We start from the raw sequence: 16509 nt of genomic DNA on the forward strand, positions 1-16509 counted from the left end.
AAACTTATTGTCATACTGGAAGGCATTGAAAGAATCTGATTGGCTGTCGGAGCTGATGAGGTCACTCCCACTGGCGCTGGCAGGAGACGTCCACTCAGAGGGCACGCCGGGGTCGTCTGCGGGGCGTGGAGCGCTCGCACGGGTCAGCACGTCTGGGAAGTCCTTTGGGATCTCCAAGCTGCCCGGGCTACTACCACGCCTCGTCATACCCTGTGTGTGTGTGTGTGTGTGTGTGTGTGTGTGACACACAGAGGGAAGACAGAGATGCACATAGGTATCAGTGTCTATATCCAGATACACACACCAATGAATTCAGCGTGAGCTGCTCATGTTCATGTGTTCAGCAGACCATTTTAGCAGAGGTCACCTGGAGGTCAAAGCTCTGTAGAGCTCACATGGACTATATATTTAACACAGTAACCCATGGGAGTCTGGGGTCACGGGGTCACAGAGTCTGTGTATTCCCTATGTTCTGTTGTATTCAGGGAGCTTTTCCTTGCCACTGTTGCCCCTGGATTTGACCAAGGGGCGGGGCAGACTCACCGAGGTGCCCCCCGAGCGGAGCCGCTCCTGGATGAACTCGTCCATCAGATCACTGACGTTGGGGTTGCTGCTGCCTGCATCCCCGGAGACAGGACGCAACTTCGGTGTGAGCTCATCTTTACTGGCTGCGCGCACACACACGCACGCACACACACACACACACACACACACACACACACACAGAGAGAACCTATCAGACACAGTCATGGAGGTTAAAGCACACACGTGCGTCGCTACAGACCGTACACAACAATCTGTGTTGTGGATTTGTGTCTTGGGTTTGTCTTTGTGGCCCTATGACACACAAACACTTTGTATTTTGGGGATAGTGAGTCAACAGAGGAGATTTTAAATCAAGCACAACACAAAATGAAAGAGACATTCAGCAGGAACTGCAGCCCAGTTATTAGAAGGAGAAGAACATGACCCTGAAAACACTGCTGATCTCAGTCAGTAAAGCAATGGAGGTACTCAGACATCATGCAGTCCACACACAGAGAGAGAGAGAGAGAGAGAGAGAGAGAGAGAGACCCTTCACCAGTTTGAACAGACACCTCAGGTAGAAGTTAGTGTGTCTTCTGTGGTTAGGAGCGGGATCAGTGTGTTAGTGGCCAGCCACTGAAAGGTGAGGTAGCCTCCCAGCACACAGGAGCACGAGTGTGTGTTAGGAAGTGAATGTTAGGAAGTGTGTGTTAGGTGCTGAACCCCATGTGCTCATCCCCAAGACCAGGGCACGGTGCTGGGGTTCTGTGGTCTCCAACACATCTCGTTAGTTAAAGCTCAAAGGAGACGTCCCTGGGTCAAACAGGACCTGACGCGTTAGGGCTCGTCCACGGGGACACACAGCTGACAGAAGCGTCCCGTTCTACTGACAAAACCGCCGAGCATTCAACATACCACACAAAAAGAGCTTAAGCCAAATCCAGATCTTACTGGGTGGACAGGGCGGTTTTTGTGCTGATGATCAAGCCATCAAGAGACAACATTTTCACTAGAGCTCGGTTACCGCGATGGTCTGCGTAGAGTTAATAGAGAAGTGCTGCCCTCTTCTGGCAAAAACCAAGATTACACCCAAAACCAACGGGTTTTAAGATTGACCAGATATAGAAATGTCGATGTGGTCGGCATTAGTGGAACGTCTGCTCACCGACCTTCAACCCCACAGCAGGCTGGTTCAACTGCATGGTTCAGACGATAAGATTTAGTTTTTTTCTCTTGTGTGTGTGTGTGTGTGTGTGTGTGTGTGTGTGTGTGTGTGTGTGTGTGTGTGTGTGAGAGACAGAGGGAAGGCTGGGAGGGAGGCGTGAGGTGGCATGCAGCATCCGGGGGCAGAAGGGCAGCAGAGATTAGATCCCAGAAGCTGGCGGGAGGGGCCATCCCAGAGGTGGGAGGGGCCATCCCAGAGGTGGGCGGGGCATCAGCCTGTCGGCTCTTTATGGAATTGAGCTACTTTAAAAGGAAACACAAAACAGCCTCAATTCAATCTGCATTCAGGCAAAAAAGACAAAGAAAATCAAACAGTTTAAAAAAAGAGGAAAACAGGGAACAGGCTGTTTGTTGTTGGGAATTTTTTTTGGGGGGGGGGGGGGGGGGGGGGGGTTTGTCTTCCGTGTTGTTGCAGGGGGGCGACGGCCGTCGGTCCTCACCTGGTGGTCTTCTTCCAAAATAGCCCATTACATGCGAGTACAGGTCCTTCAGGGGGGCGTCCGGGACGGGGGCTTTGCCGTGGCTCAGGGCCGCCGCGTGACTCTTGGGCTTGGAGAGAGCGTGCACCACAGATTTATACATGCCGCCTAACAGCGCCACCTGCTGGCGGGAGGGGCTGCGGCCCGACTCCTGCGACCTGGAGCGGGACCCGCGCGGGCGGAGGGAGGGTCTGCCCAGGCGTCCGTGCCTCGCCCCGCCCACGGACCCGCCCTCCCGCTCCCCGCTCTCCCCGCAGGGCCCGCCCTCCGCCGACCCTTCTCTGACCTTTGACCCGGCGACGGCGGCGCCGACCCCGGCCGAGTGGCCGCTGAAGTGGCCGAGGCGTCGGAGGCGGGCCTTCCAGTGCGCCTCCTTGGGGTCCAGCGGGTTGAGGAAGTGCACGGATTCGGTGGAGGGCCGGAAGCTGACGTGGACCCCGCCTCCCGGGCGCTTTTTGGGGGCGGAGCGGGACAGCCGGGGGCGGAGCAACAGCGGGTGGGGGGGCTGGACGACGGGCTCGGTCTGGCTCGGCTGCTCCGTGGTGCCCTGCGTCTGCGGACCAGAGTCCGTCCCGTCCTGGGCCTCCGTGCAGGCCGACGCCCACTCGCACTCCTCTAAACACTCATAGAAAATCTGCTCGCTCTGCTCTGCCTCTTGCTCCTGCAGTGCCCCGCCTCCATCTGAGCCAGACTCCACCCCCAGCCCGCCTAGCCCCGCCTCCCCAGCCAGCCCCTCGGGGTCTCTGAGCAGGAAGTACTCCCTGAGGGAGCTGAAGAGATCCTCCTCTCCGCCTCTGTCGGCCAGAGGAGTGGGCGTGGCCGCAGGACACGTCCAATCAGGGACAAAGGGGGGTTGGGGCCCTGGCATTTGGCAGAGGTGGTCATAGATGTTATCGCCCACCTCCAGGGAAGATGCCCGGCTCTGGGGGCCGCTGTGGGTGTGGGAGGGGGCACATGGGGGCGGGGGGCAGTGGGGGGCGTCTGTGGGGGGGGCCGTGGGGGCGCTAGTGTGAGACAGACTGTCAGAAACAGGAAGTGCACCTTTGACCCGTTCGGCGATGAAGGGCTCCATGATGTCGGAGGCGCTGCTGCTGCGGGGGAGGGGCGTCTGCTCCAGGTCGGCTGACGCGGAGAACACCTCGGAGGCGGGGCTCTCCTCGCTCTGGGAGGAGTGACGGGCCCGCGCGCCACGCACCACTAACGGGGGCTCCTCCATGTCTGGGTACACACACACACACACACACACACACACACACACACAGTATCACAACCAGGCAGAACATCACCTCATCAATAGACTGTCTTGGACACACACACACACACACACACACACACACAACACACACACACACACACACACACACACACACACACACACACACACACACACACACACACAGTATCACAACCAGGCAGAACATCACCTCATCAATAGACTGTCTTGGACACACACACACAAACACACACACACACACAAACACACACACACACACACACACAAACACACACACACAAACACACACAGGCATGATACTGTTCCAGAGACAGTATGCATAAGTTTAACATCACAAATCTACTGACTGAAATAGCATTTTAATATCCACTTACAAAACTACTGTGTCCAAACAGACATGCAGAAAGCAAACACATGCACATACCAATAATGAACCTCAACACTTAACTGTTTGAAACATCCCCAGCTGCCTGATACACACTCAGTAAACACAAACACAAACCAAAATGCCACACAACTTAAACATAAAAGTAATGTAATGGACAAGGAGTGTTGACTAATAGAGGCTCGCATGTGTTGTGCTGTTGTGCGGTTTTTGTGTTGTCATATAAACACACACACACACACACACACACACACACACACACACACACACACACACACACACACACACACACAATCAATCACACACACACCAACAACAAATCATAAATGACACACATTCACACAACCACAAAGACAGAAGCATGTGTAATTACGCTGGCGAGCAGTTCAGTTTCAGACACATAATCTAACACACCACCACTGAACACACTCACACAACACAACTGAACACACACACACACACCACCACCGAACACGCTCACACACCACTACCGAACACGCTCACGCACCACCACCACTGAGCACACTCACACACCACCACCACTGAACACACTCAAGCACCACCACCACCACTGAACACACTCAAGCACCACCACCACCACTGAACACACTCAAGCACCACCACCACCACTGAACACACTCAAGCACCACCACCACCACTGAACACACTCAAGCACCACCACCACCACTGAACACACTCACGCACCACCACCACCACTGAACACACTCACGCACCACCACCACCACTGAACACACTCACGCACCACCACCACTGAACACACTCACGCACCACCACCACTGAACACACTCAAGCACCACCACCACTGAACACACTCACGCACCACCACCACCACTGAACACACTCACGCACCACCACCACCACTGAACACACTCACGCACCACCACCACCACCACTGAACACACTCACGCACCACCACCACTGAACACACTCAAGCACCACCACCACTGAACACATTCAAGCACCACCACCATTGAACACATTCAAGCACCACCACCACTGAACACACTCACACACCACCACCACTGAACACACTCACGCACCACCACCACCACTGAACACACTCACGCACCACCACCACCACTGAACACACTCAAGCACCACCACCACCACTGAACACACTCAAGCACCACCACCACCACTGAACACACTCAAGCACCACCACCACCACCACTGAACACACTCAAGCACCACCACCACCACCACTGAACACACTCACGCACCACCACCACTGAACACACTCACGCACCACCACCACCACTGAACACACTCACGTACCACCACCACTGAACACACTCACGCACCACCACCACTGAACACATGCATGCACTGAAACAGCCCTAGTTAAGGTAGTAAATGACTTGAGATTGAATAAGGATGCAGGCAAACTCTCAGTCCTTTTTCTGCTAGATTTAAGCACCGCTTTTGACACCGTTGATCATGAAATACTTCTTGATCGACTACAGAGCTGGGTAGGCCTTAGTGGCTTAGTCTTAGACTGGTTTAGATCGTACCTAACTGGGCGTGATTACTATGTAGCATTAGGTCCCTCTTCCTCCACACGTCAAAAAATAACTTGTGGCGTCCCCCAAGGATCAATTCTTGGGCCGTTACTATTCAACCTATATCTATGCTTCCGTTACCACATATCATTAATAAACATGGTATTAGTTATCATTAATATGCAGATGACACTCAACTTTATATTTCTCTAGAACCTAAAGCCCTAAAATCTATTTGCTCACTGTTTGACTGCATAGATGATATACAGACATGGATGTCTGACAATTTTCTGCAGTTAAATAAACAGAAGACAGAGGTTCTTGTTCTTGGCAGTGATTCACAAAGGAATGATGTCCAGACTTATTTAAATCAAATGAATCTGAAAGCCAGACAATGTGTTAAGAACCTGGGCGTCACCTTTGATAATGAGCTCAGCTTCAAATCACACATCATGACTACATGCAAGACAGCTTACTTTCACCTTCGAAACATCACTAAGGTCCGAGATATGCTCTCTCCTGCTGACAGTGAAAAACTTGTCCATGCATTTATCACATCAATGCTAGATTATTGTAACGCTGTTCTATCTGCTCTTCCAAAGAGCTCCATTTCTCACCTACAGCGAGTTCATAACGCGGCTGCAAGTGTTCTGACCCACAGGAGAAAGAGAGATCATATTACACCTGCACTGGTTACCTGTCAGCTTTAGAATAGATTTTAAGGTTCTAGTCATGGTTTTTAAATGTCTTCATGGTCTTGCTCCTCTTTACCTCAGTGAAATGATAGTTAGATATGTTCCAGTCAGGTCTCTCAGGTCTTCAAACAGTAATCCCAATTATTATTATTATCTTATTTACTTTTTACATTATTATATTTAGTTACATTTTATGTTATTTTAATATTTGTATCTTTAATTTCAATTAACATTTTTGTCTAATCTTTGACAAGACAACTTTTTGTCTTATCTTTGCTTCCTTTTAATGTTTCTTTTTATTTATTCTGTAAAGCACTTTGAGTTGCATGTATGTATGAAAGGTGCTATACAAATAAAGATTATTATTGTTATTATTATAGACAAGGTTGCACCATTATGATATAAGAGAGCCACTGAGAGAAAAATAGCGCCATGATACAATGAGCTCACGCGTAGTCTCAAACGAGCCGTGCGGATCCTGGAGCGTAAATGGCAAAATTCAAAGTTATAAGTGTATCCTCATCCTCATAGAAGCAAAATCCTCATACTTATCGGCCTTACCAGAAAAACAAACACTATTCAGGACTCCTATATAAAACAGTTTCCAGCCTTACGAGGAGACATTAACAAATAAATTCACTAATCCCACTAGAGTGTAGCAGTAACTATTTTATGAAATCCTTTAATGATAAAATTCATAAAATTAGGGAAAAAATTAGTAGTGCTATCTCAGAGCCTGTCAACATGCCAATGCACCTTGACAGCTGTCCGGTCAGCTCTGATGCCCTGTTCGAGTCCTTCTCCCCAATTGGCCGTGAGGAGCTTATTTCACTGGTGGAACCTGCAAAGCCCTCCACATGCATACTAGATGCCGTACCAATCCATCTACTTAAAGAAATACTGCATAGCAATGTAGAACCTTGCTCACTATAATAAACTATTCTCTGAGCCTGGGCTACATTCCCAATTCATTTAAACTTGCAGTCATCAAGCCGCTAATTAAAAAACTTGGTCATAACCCCCAGGAACTGTCGAACTATAGGCCAATTTTTCGGTCATTCATATCCAAAATTTTAGAGAAAGTAGTTTCTACATAACTCTCTTCCTTCTTACAGACAGAACATGTCTTGTACTGAACAATCTCTTAATATCCTCTAATAAAGGACGTTTCTTTTCTCATACTGTTAGACCTCAGTGCTGCTTTTGACACCATTTATCATAATATTCTACTAAATAGTCTGGAGACACTCATTGGCATAAGAGGTCAAGCCCTCTCCTGGTTCAGGTCCTACCTGACGGATCGTTACCAATTTGTACTAGTAAATAACGAATGCTCAGAGCATTCTAAGGTAATGTATGGTGTCCCACAAGGATCTGTACTGGGCCCCATATTATTCTCATTATATATGCTACCACTGGGCACCATCATTCATAGACATGATATTAGCTTCCATTGCTACGCAGATGATACTCAGTTTTATGTATCTTCCAATCTGGATGATATCGCTACTACTCTCAAGATTGAGAACTGCGTCCAGGCCATTAAAAACTGGATGGCGTCTAATTTTTTTCAACTAAATTCAGATAAGACTGAGGTGCTGATTCTTGGGCCTAAAGCTGCTAGAAGCAATTGGGCTGATATTCCCCTTACCCTAGATGGTTTTTCAGTAACACCTAAATCTACCGCAAAAAGCTTACGTGCCACTATTGATTCGGATCTTTAATTTGACACACATGTATGCAATGTCACTAAGGCTGCCTATTCCATTTACGTAATATTGCCAAGCGGAGACACTTACTTTCATTAGCTGATGCAGAGAAGCTGGTCCATGCTTTTGTCTCATCAAGATTAGACTACTGTAATAGTCTTCTAATTGGATGCTCTAAACCAGGGGTAATCAATTAAATCTTTCCGCGGTCCATTTTTGGCAGATAGCTCAGACCTTAGGTCCGGGTCCGCGTTACCGAACGAAAGTTGTTGAGCGGGGGGGCGAACGTAACACTCAAATGGGTGGTGAACGTAACACTCGTCTAAAAATAAATTCTCCGGTTAAAAATATAGTCTCCCGTTAAAAAATTTTTGGCATTTGGGTCCGTATCCAGTTAATCAGGAATGTGATTGGGTCCAGACAGGACGGCGTTCGGGTCCGGATCCGGACCGCGGTCCGCCATTTGGTGATACCTGCTCTAAACAGTTCATAAAGAAGCTACAACTTGTACAAAATGCTGCAGCTAGAGTCCTAACTAAGGCTAGAAAATTTGATTATATTAGTCCCACTCTTGCACTCTTTGAATCATCTGCATCCAACCCACACAAGCTATTCAGTATTTTTTCTTCTCTCCTTAACCCTCCCTCACCCCCTCCTCCATCCTCTCTCACTCCTTAACTCTCCCTCACCCCCTCCTCCATCCTCTCTCACTCCTGAGGATTTTGTCATCTTCTTTGAAGAGAAGATTGCAGTAGTACATCAGTCCTTCTCCCCCTAACCCTACACTCAACTCCTTGGCTTCTTTCTCCCCTCTCTCCTCAGACAAGATACATCAACTTCTGACTTCCAGCAATCCTACTACATGCCCACTGGATCCAATTCCTTCCACTCTTTTCCAAAATATGTCAAGAGAACTCCTTCCGTTCACCTCAGCAATCATCAACAACTCCTTCGTTTCGGGTCATGTACCTACCGTGTTCAAGATGGCAAGGATGGTACGAATCTTGAAAAAAGCAACACTTGACACCTCTGACAACTACAGACCGGTATCAATTCTTTCATTTCTATCAAAAACTCTCGTTATTACTCTCGTCCTCACCCAGAACCAACTCCATGATCCTAATCAGTCTCGCATGGGCACACTCAACAGAAACTGCCCTCAAAGCAGTGACTGAGAAGCTTCATGCTTCCAAGGCTAACAAGCTATCATCAGTTTTAATTCTTCTAGATCTTTCTGCAGCCTTTGACACGGTCAACCACAACATCCTCCTCTCTGTTCTTTCTAGCCTCGGTGTGACTGGCAGTGCTTGGAAATGGTTCCAGTCATATCTTGAAGACCATTCCTATCAGGTAACATGGAGAGGATCCACATCCAATCCATGTAAACTTTCCACTGGAGTCCCCCAAGGCCCAGTCCTAGGTCCTCTTCTCTTCTCTTTATATACTCGTTCCCTTGGTGACATTATTTTGTCTCATGATTTCTCTTATAATTGCTATGCTAATGACACCCAGCAAATTCTTTCCTTCCCTTATTCTGACACCCAGGTTTCTAGGTGAATCTCGGCATGCATGGCAGTAGTGTTGCACGGTACACCGATACTAGAGCAGTATCGCGATACTTCGTCATTAAAAATGGTACCATACCCAATTTGCTTAGTATCGGTGCTATATGCGTTTTTTTTTTAAAGAGCAGTATTTCCAAAGAGTGCCACACGGGGGCAGTGTGCGCGTACCGAAGGACATGAACAAGCCAGGTTGCAAGTGGTGCTTTTGAAACATTTCAACGAAGGGCGCTAAAGCCTGGTTTATACTTGACGCACCGGGAACAGCGCGAGGGTCCGCACGGCGAAAATTACGTAATCGCGGTGGCCTCGCGCGCTGTCGATTCGCGAGGTCGTGCACCTCTTGAATTTTGTAACTTAGCGCGCGCCTCAGCACAATGAACATAGTCATGTTTGCTGGGTTCATACACCTTAACAAGGTGGAATTCAAGCACTTGTACGTCACTTTCAAGGTCCATTTCAATATTTCCCAACACGTTAAACTTTAGTTAAATATTTATACATATACTCAAAATTATTTGCTTTTTTATCACATTATTTAATGGATGTTTATTTTCAAAATGCCCAATCTTAACGTCTTCACGTTCTCTCGTGTTTCGTCCTGGAATTACAAGAGGCTCTATTTGTTAACGTAATACAACTGTTCAGTCAGATAGATATTCGTTTCAAGCATTTTCAAGCACTTTAACCTAAATTCCAGCACTTTTCAAACCTGAAACACAAAGCAACATTAAAATTAGTCAGGTAAATGTTCCTTCCACTGTTTTGAGGGGTGTTTCTTTATACTACCACATATCGTTACGGACAACACTGCAAAGAATGTGAGACGCGGGAAGTATAAACGCCTCCACCGTTCGAGCAGGGTCGCGCGAGGTGTGTGGACTCGCACGCTACGGTCACTCGCGAAAGTATAAACCTAGCTTAACACAATGAATCTGGCCAAACACCTGAAGGCACGCAGATTTGTACAAAACATTCCAAGAGGTTGGTGATTATTCCCATTTCTAGTATTATAGCATACAAAATTATGTGTCCGATTATGGTATCCTAGCAAATGTTTGTCATATTCTTGGTTTAAGAGCCGTAAGTGCGACAGCATACAGGGAAAAAAAAGTGATTGTACCACAACGGATCAATCATCTATGAATACTGAACTCTACTCTAATACTGAAGTTTTAGTTACTTAAGGACTTAAAGTTAAAGTTGTTTAAAATATACTTAAAATACACTAGCCTTTTTTTACTTCTAAATGTGAATTCCAGAATGCACTATTATTTATGTTAATTTATCTTAATGTGCAATTATTTATTTTTCTGTTTTAATGTGGTAGGGACTACACATTTTATTTATTTGACATTTGTGAAACAAAATACAATATTCATTTGTTTGTTTATTTAAAAAAAATAAATAAAAAGGCTTTAAAACGGAAATGAGCACAGTATCTGACTTTGGTATCGAAAATGGTATCGAATTTCAATACTTTTTAAGGTATCGTATCGAAGTTGTAATTCTTAGTATCGTGACAACACTACTTGGCAGATATTGCTTCATAGATGACTGCTCACCACTTGAAGCTCAAACCTAGCAAAACTGAGCTTCTGTACATTCCAGGAACCCCAAACCTACACAACGACCTCACAGTTTCCTTTGAGAACACCTTGTTAACACCATCAGAAACTGCTCTGGGTGTAACGTTGGACAACCAGTTGTCCTTCTCAACACGCATTTCAAAACTGACCAGATCCTGCAGATTTCTCCTCTGTAACATACGGAGAATACGACCCTTCCTTTCACAGGAAGCTACTCAAGTGCTTGTGCTGTCTCTAGTCATCTCAAAGCTGGACTCCTGCAATTCCCTACTTGCAGGTCTTCCTCTACGGGTCATCAGACCTCTACAACTAATTCAGAATGCTGCAGCACGACTGGTCTTCAATCTCCCCAAGTTTTCACATGTGACTCCTCTGCTACGCTCTCCTCACTGGCTTCCAGTAGTGGCACGCATCAGATATAAAACATTGATGCTTGCTTACAAAGCCAAAAATGGACTGGCCCCTCCCTACATGATGTCCATGGTCAAAAGCCGATCCATACAGCGAGCACTCAGAACCTCAAGCTTGGCTCGACTCCATGCTTAAAGTCTCATGGAAAACAAAGCTCCAAACTATTCTCCGTCCTGGCTCCAAGATGGTGGAACGATCTTCCATTAGCTGATCAGACTGCAGAGTCTGTTGCTATCTTCAAGCGTAGACTGAAAACTCACCTGTTTGTTGAGTTCTTAACAGAGCACTACCTTAGCAGATACCACTTGCCATTGTTTTTAAATTGTATGTTTGTCTATGGTTATTGCCAAACGTTTAACTTGCAAAACACTAGGTAATGACATTGACTCCTGTAGTTTAATAGTAGTCTGACTCAATGGTAACTTGAATTCTAGCCTATTACCTAGGATGAATTCTGTGATCAGATGCAAAGCACTTTGTAAGTCGCTCTGGATAAGAGCGTCTGCTAAATGCCGTAAATGTAAATGTAAATTTCTGGTGATCTGAGATGTTGATGCTGTCCTCCAGCTGTGTCATGGCATCACTCTATTTGTGACAATGACTTGACTGGAAAGCAATGTCTCAGTGAGCCCTCATGCCTGTGGTCACCTCTGAACCCCTCCCTATAGTTATGCTGCTATAGATTAGCCTGCCGGAGCCACATGCTCATCACTGGCACGTGAGCTATGTACATTTAAATCAATGGTGGTTTAAATTCATGTCCACTCAGTCTGTATTGTCTATCTTTTTGTATGCTTCTACCCAAGACAATTGCATGCAAGCACCTACAAGCACCTGGGAGATGGTCTGACTTGCCGGTGGATGTACTGATGCTGGGGTTGGATGTGCCATTTCCACAAGAGGACTTGCTGATTCTAACTCCTACCTGAGGCTCACAATCTGCAGCGAAAGGACTGTGACTACTTGGCCGGGGAACAAGAAACTTATATAACTGTATAACCACCCTTTGTCCACAAATACAAATATATAAACACACACCACCACCACGGAACACACTCAAACACCACTGAACACACACACACACACCACCACCGAACACACTTACACACCACACACTAGCGAGAGTCACTGGATCAGGTGTTAGGCTACATTTACATTCATTTAATTCTGATTCATTTACTACTGTTTTTTTACAGCTCTGTGCTCAGCCATGTCTGGTTAGCACAGCACTTCTGTCACATGACACTGGGGCCGCATGGTCATGTGATACGACTCCCGCCACGCTGGAGAGCGAAGAGCACCTGAGGCATGCACACAAACACACAGAGGGCATGCGCTACGCCCCGCACGCTCCCGCACACACACACACCCACCCCCCCACACATGCAGCGGCGCAGGTCCACGGAGGAGGAAGAGGTCTGGCTCTACCTGACAGCTCGTCAGCTAGGGGGGCGAGGATGGAGTGGGTCAGGAGTGGGTTGGCGGGGTGCACCAGAACCGGCGCGCTCTTAGCGCTGCGGATAAACGCAGCCGCCAAGAGGCTGTCGCCAGTGGAACAGCTGCGCAGGGCTACGGCACACCAGAGGACGGGAGAGAGAGATACGGGAGGACGGGAGAGAGAGAGAGACACACCAGAGGACGGGAGAGAGAGATACAGGAGGACGGGAGAGAGAGAGACACACCAGAGGACGGGAGAGAGAGATACGGGAGGACGGGAGAGAGAGAGAGACACACACCAGAGGACATGAGAGATACAGGAGGACGGGAGAGAGAGAGAGACACACCAGAGGACGGGAGAGAGAGATACGGGAGGACGGGAGAGAGAGACACACCAGAGGACGGGAGAGAGAGATACGGGAGGACGGGAGAGAGAGACACACCAGAGGACGGGAGAGAGAGATACAGGAGGACGGGAGAGAGAGAGACACACCAGAGGACGGGAGAGAGAGATACGGGAGGACGGGAGAGAGAGAGACACACACCAGAGGACATGAGAGAGAGATACAGGAGGACGGGAGAGAGAGAGACACACCAGAGGACGGGAGAGAGAGATACGGGAGGACGGGAGAGACACACAACAGAGGACGGGAGAGAGAGATACGGGAGGACGGGAGAGAGAGACACACCAGAGGACAGGAAGAGAGAGATACGGGAGGACGGGAGAGACACACACCAGAGGACGGGAGAGAGAGATACGGGAGGACAGGAGAGAGAGAGACACACCAGAGGACGGGAGAGAGAGACATGGGAGGAAGGGAGAGAAAGAAGGGTAAAGGAAGGAGGGAAGACAGGATGGAAAGAGAGAAAGAAGTGTAAGAGGGCACAGAGAAGCAGCAAGAACACAGTGACCGTTAAAGAGAGGGAGAGACAGTTAGGACGAGACAGAGAGACAGAGAGAGACAGAGAGAGAGAGAGAGAGAGAGAGAGAGAGAGAGAGAGAGAGAGAGAGAGAGGGAGAGAGGGAGGCAGGCTAGACAGAGAAAGAGAGAAAGAGAGAGAGGCAGAGAGACAGCGAGAGACAGAGAGAGAGAGAGAGAGAGAGGGAGGCAGGTTAGACAGAGAAAGAGAGAAAGAGGCACAGAGACAGCGAGAGACAGAGAGAGAGAGAGGAAGGCAGGCTAGACAGTAGTGGCACAGCTGATGTCCGCCACAATTCACCATCCTTATACAACACATTTGGTTTTCTGTCTCTATCCACGTACACTGCTCGGTCCACAGTCCACTCTGCGAGCGTGGAGATCTCCAGGGTGAGGAGCCACGACGGCAGGGTGAGCGTGAACAGGCGGAGAACGACTCACCGACGGTCTTCTGCCTGACGATGCTCCTGGCCTTCTCGATGCCCGGGGAGCCGGCTGTGGTGGCACTGCGCTGACGCATGGCCATGGCCTGGCCCGGCGGCTCACGGCTCCACCCTCTGGAGAAGGAGCGGTCCACCACCATCTTCTGGCCCTCATGGACGCCACCTGGTGGAGGCCGGGGGTGCAGCCACGTCACAAGAATCAACGTTAAGATGAGACTGATTAATGTTGTGGCTGCTTCCCTGTTTTACACAGACAGCGCCCTCTGCTGGTTGGTGCCTCTCAATCACTGCTAGTCTGAACACAGTCAATTAGTTACATCAAACGCTAGCAGGCCAGATGCTCAACAAACCAGAAGGGCTGACCAGCTCTGGCAACGGTCTCCCTGAGCCAGTCACGACGTCCCCAAGGCTCTTTGTCCCATGTCTCATCGGGTCTCAATAGTGTCCTGCGTCAGGCATAGTATGAGGTGAGGACTGCCTGGACTAGATGGGGAAAGACCCATCTAAACCAACCCTGCGTGATTGGGCAGTGAACACTTACGTTGAGTGAGAGGAGAGAAGATTTCACTGTTTAGCTCTATCTGTTCACTATCTGGTAGCGCTATTATCTGCACTAGTAGCTACTAATGCCTCGACACCCCTAACACACACGCACACACGCACACGCGCACACGCACACGCACACGCACACACACACACACACACACACACACACACACACACACACGCACGCACACACGCACGCACACACACACACACAGGTGCCTTGCTTGCTTTTTTAGAATGTCTGCATGTGCAGTGTGTGTGTGCGTGTATGTGTGTGCATGGACGTAATTTTGATTTCAAAAGTGGGGGGGACATGGATTTGTCGCTATTTAAATATTTGGTTTTAAGCATAAAAACTGGGGGGGACCAAAACCGGATTTTGAAAAAGTGGGGGGGACATGTCCCCCCCGTCCCCCCCCAAAATTACGTCCGTGTGTGTGTGTGTGTATATGTGTGTGTGTGTGTGTGCATATATGTGTGTGTGTGTGTTGGGGTGTTGACTGAAATCGATCAAAATTATGTCACGATCTTGAGCCTCGAAGTCAAAAAGAGGATTGACAATCCCTCCCTGTAAGCTACGCAAGCACCCACACTACGCAAAGTAAAGCCTGGTTTATACTTGATGCATCGCGAGCGGCGCGAGGGTCCGCGCGGCGAAAATGATGTAATCGCAGTGGCTCCGCCAATGCACGAGGGTCTCGCCCGCTGTCGATTCGCGAGGTCGTGCACCTCTCAAATTTTGTAACTTTGCGTCCGCTGCGCCTCAGCGCAATGAACAAAGTCGTGTTTGCAGGGTTCATACACCTTTACAAGGTGGAATTAAAGCACTTGTACGTCACTTTCAAGGTCCATTTCAATAATTCCCAGCACGTTAAACTTAATTAAGTTAAATATTTATACTAGAGGTGTATTCAACTAAGGATTTTCATAGTCGAATCTGATTAGTCAGATTTTCCCTTTAGTCGACTAATAGTCGAATCGGGTTTTTTATTTATTTATCTAGAGCACCTTAAACGGGATCCCGTTCTCATTGAGGACTTTTTTCCAAAGTAAAAACTTAAAACACTCAGATAAATGACTGGTGACCTGTGTCGGCCAGAGGAGGATGGGTTCCCCCCCTGAGTCTTGGTTGCTCTCAAGGTTTCTTCCGCATGCCCTTAGGGAGTTTTTCCTTGCCACTGTCGCCCTTGGCTTGCTCACTGGGGGCTAGGACTCGGCACTTGTAAAGCTGCTTTGTGACAACAACTGTTGTAAAAAGCGCTATATAAATAAAATTTGATTAATTGATTGATAAATGAATAAACATGGTAGGTCGGCTTTATTCAGCTTTTATTTATTTACTTATTTTTTTTTTTTTTATGAAACGTTAGAGAAAATTAACCGTCAGTGGGCAGTGCTCATATCGAACTCAGACAGGCACTGTGCAAAATATCAAAAATATTTTAAATAAAATAAAATAAAACAGCAAAAAAATTATAAGTAAAGGTTCAAGTAACGGGGTTTAAAAGGCAAACAACAACAAAAAATGTTTATAGGCCTACTTGCCAAGACGCACCGCGACGAGACGACACGACCGAAATGACAAAAGGCTGAACTGTTTTTTTTCGCCTTACGCGTTTTAAATGGTATGCCATGTTGGTTGTTGTCGTGCAAAATGAAAGATGTTGATGACATAACTTGCACTTTGTTTGATTCATCTTTATCTTTTTCAAAATACTTTTGAAGTTTTTTTAGTAGCCATTATAATCTCGGCAGATGCTAATCCTGTAGTAGCGTATTCAGCTCCGCTATGGTCACTCGCGAAAATATAAGGTCGTTACAACTAAAGTG

At 47.8% G+C, this 16509-nt stretch overlaps 1 protein-coding gene across 1 annotated transcript in view; it reads right to left on the minus strand.

The window, feature by feature from the left end:
* Nucleotides 1–16509, minus strand: part of ralgapa1 (Ral GTPase activating protein catalytic subunit alpha 1) — a 66103-nt gene that overhangs the window by 27142 nt on the left and 22452 nt on the right. The window contains 5 exon segments of the mRNA XM_076977601.1: nucleotides 1–210; nucleotides 544–668; nucleotides 3270–3446; nucleotides 12762–12902; nucleotides 14132–14296. The exon segment at nucleotides 1–210 is cut by the window's left edge and continues 4 nt beyond it. Coding sequence (XP_076833716.1) covers nucleotides 1–210; nucleotides 544–668; nucleotides 3270–3446; nucleotides 12762–12902; nucleotides 14132–14296 — 818 coding nt within the window.

Source organism: Brachyhypopomus gauderio, chromosome 17 (genome assembly GCF_052324685.1).
Source record: "Brachyhypopomus gauderio isolate BG-103 chromosome 17, BGAUD_0.2, whole genome shotgun sequence".
In the NCBI taxonomy this organism is placed as follows: domain Eukaryota; kingdom Metazoa; phylum Chordata; class Actinopteri; order Gymnotiformes; family Hypopomidae; genus Brachyhypopomus; species Brachyhypopomus gauderio.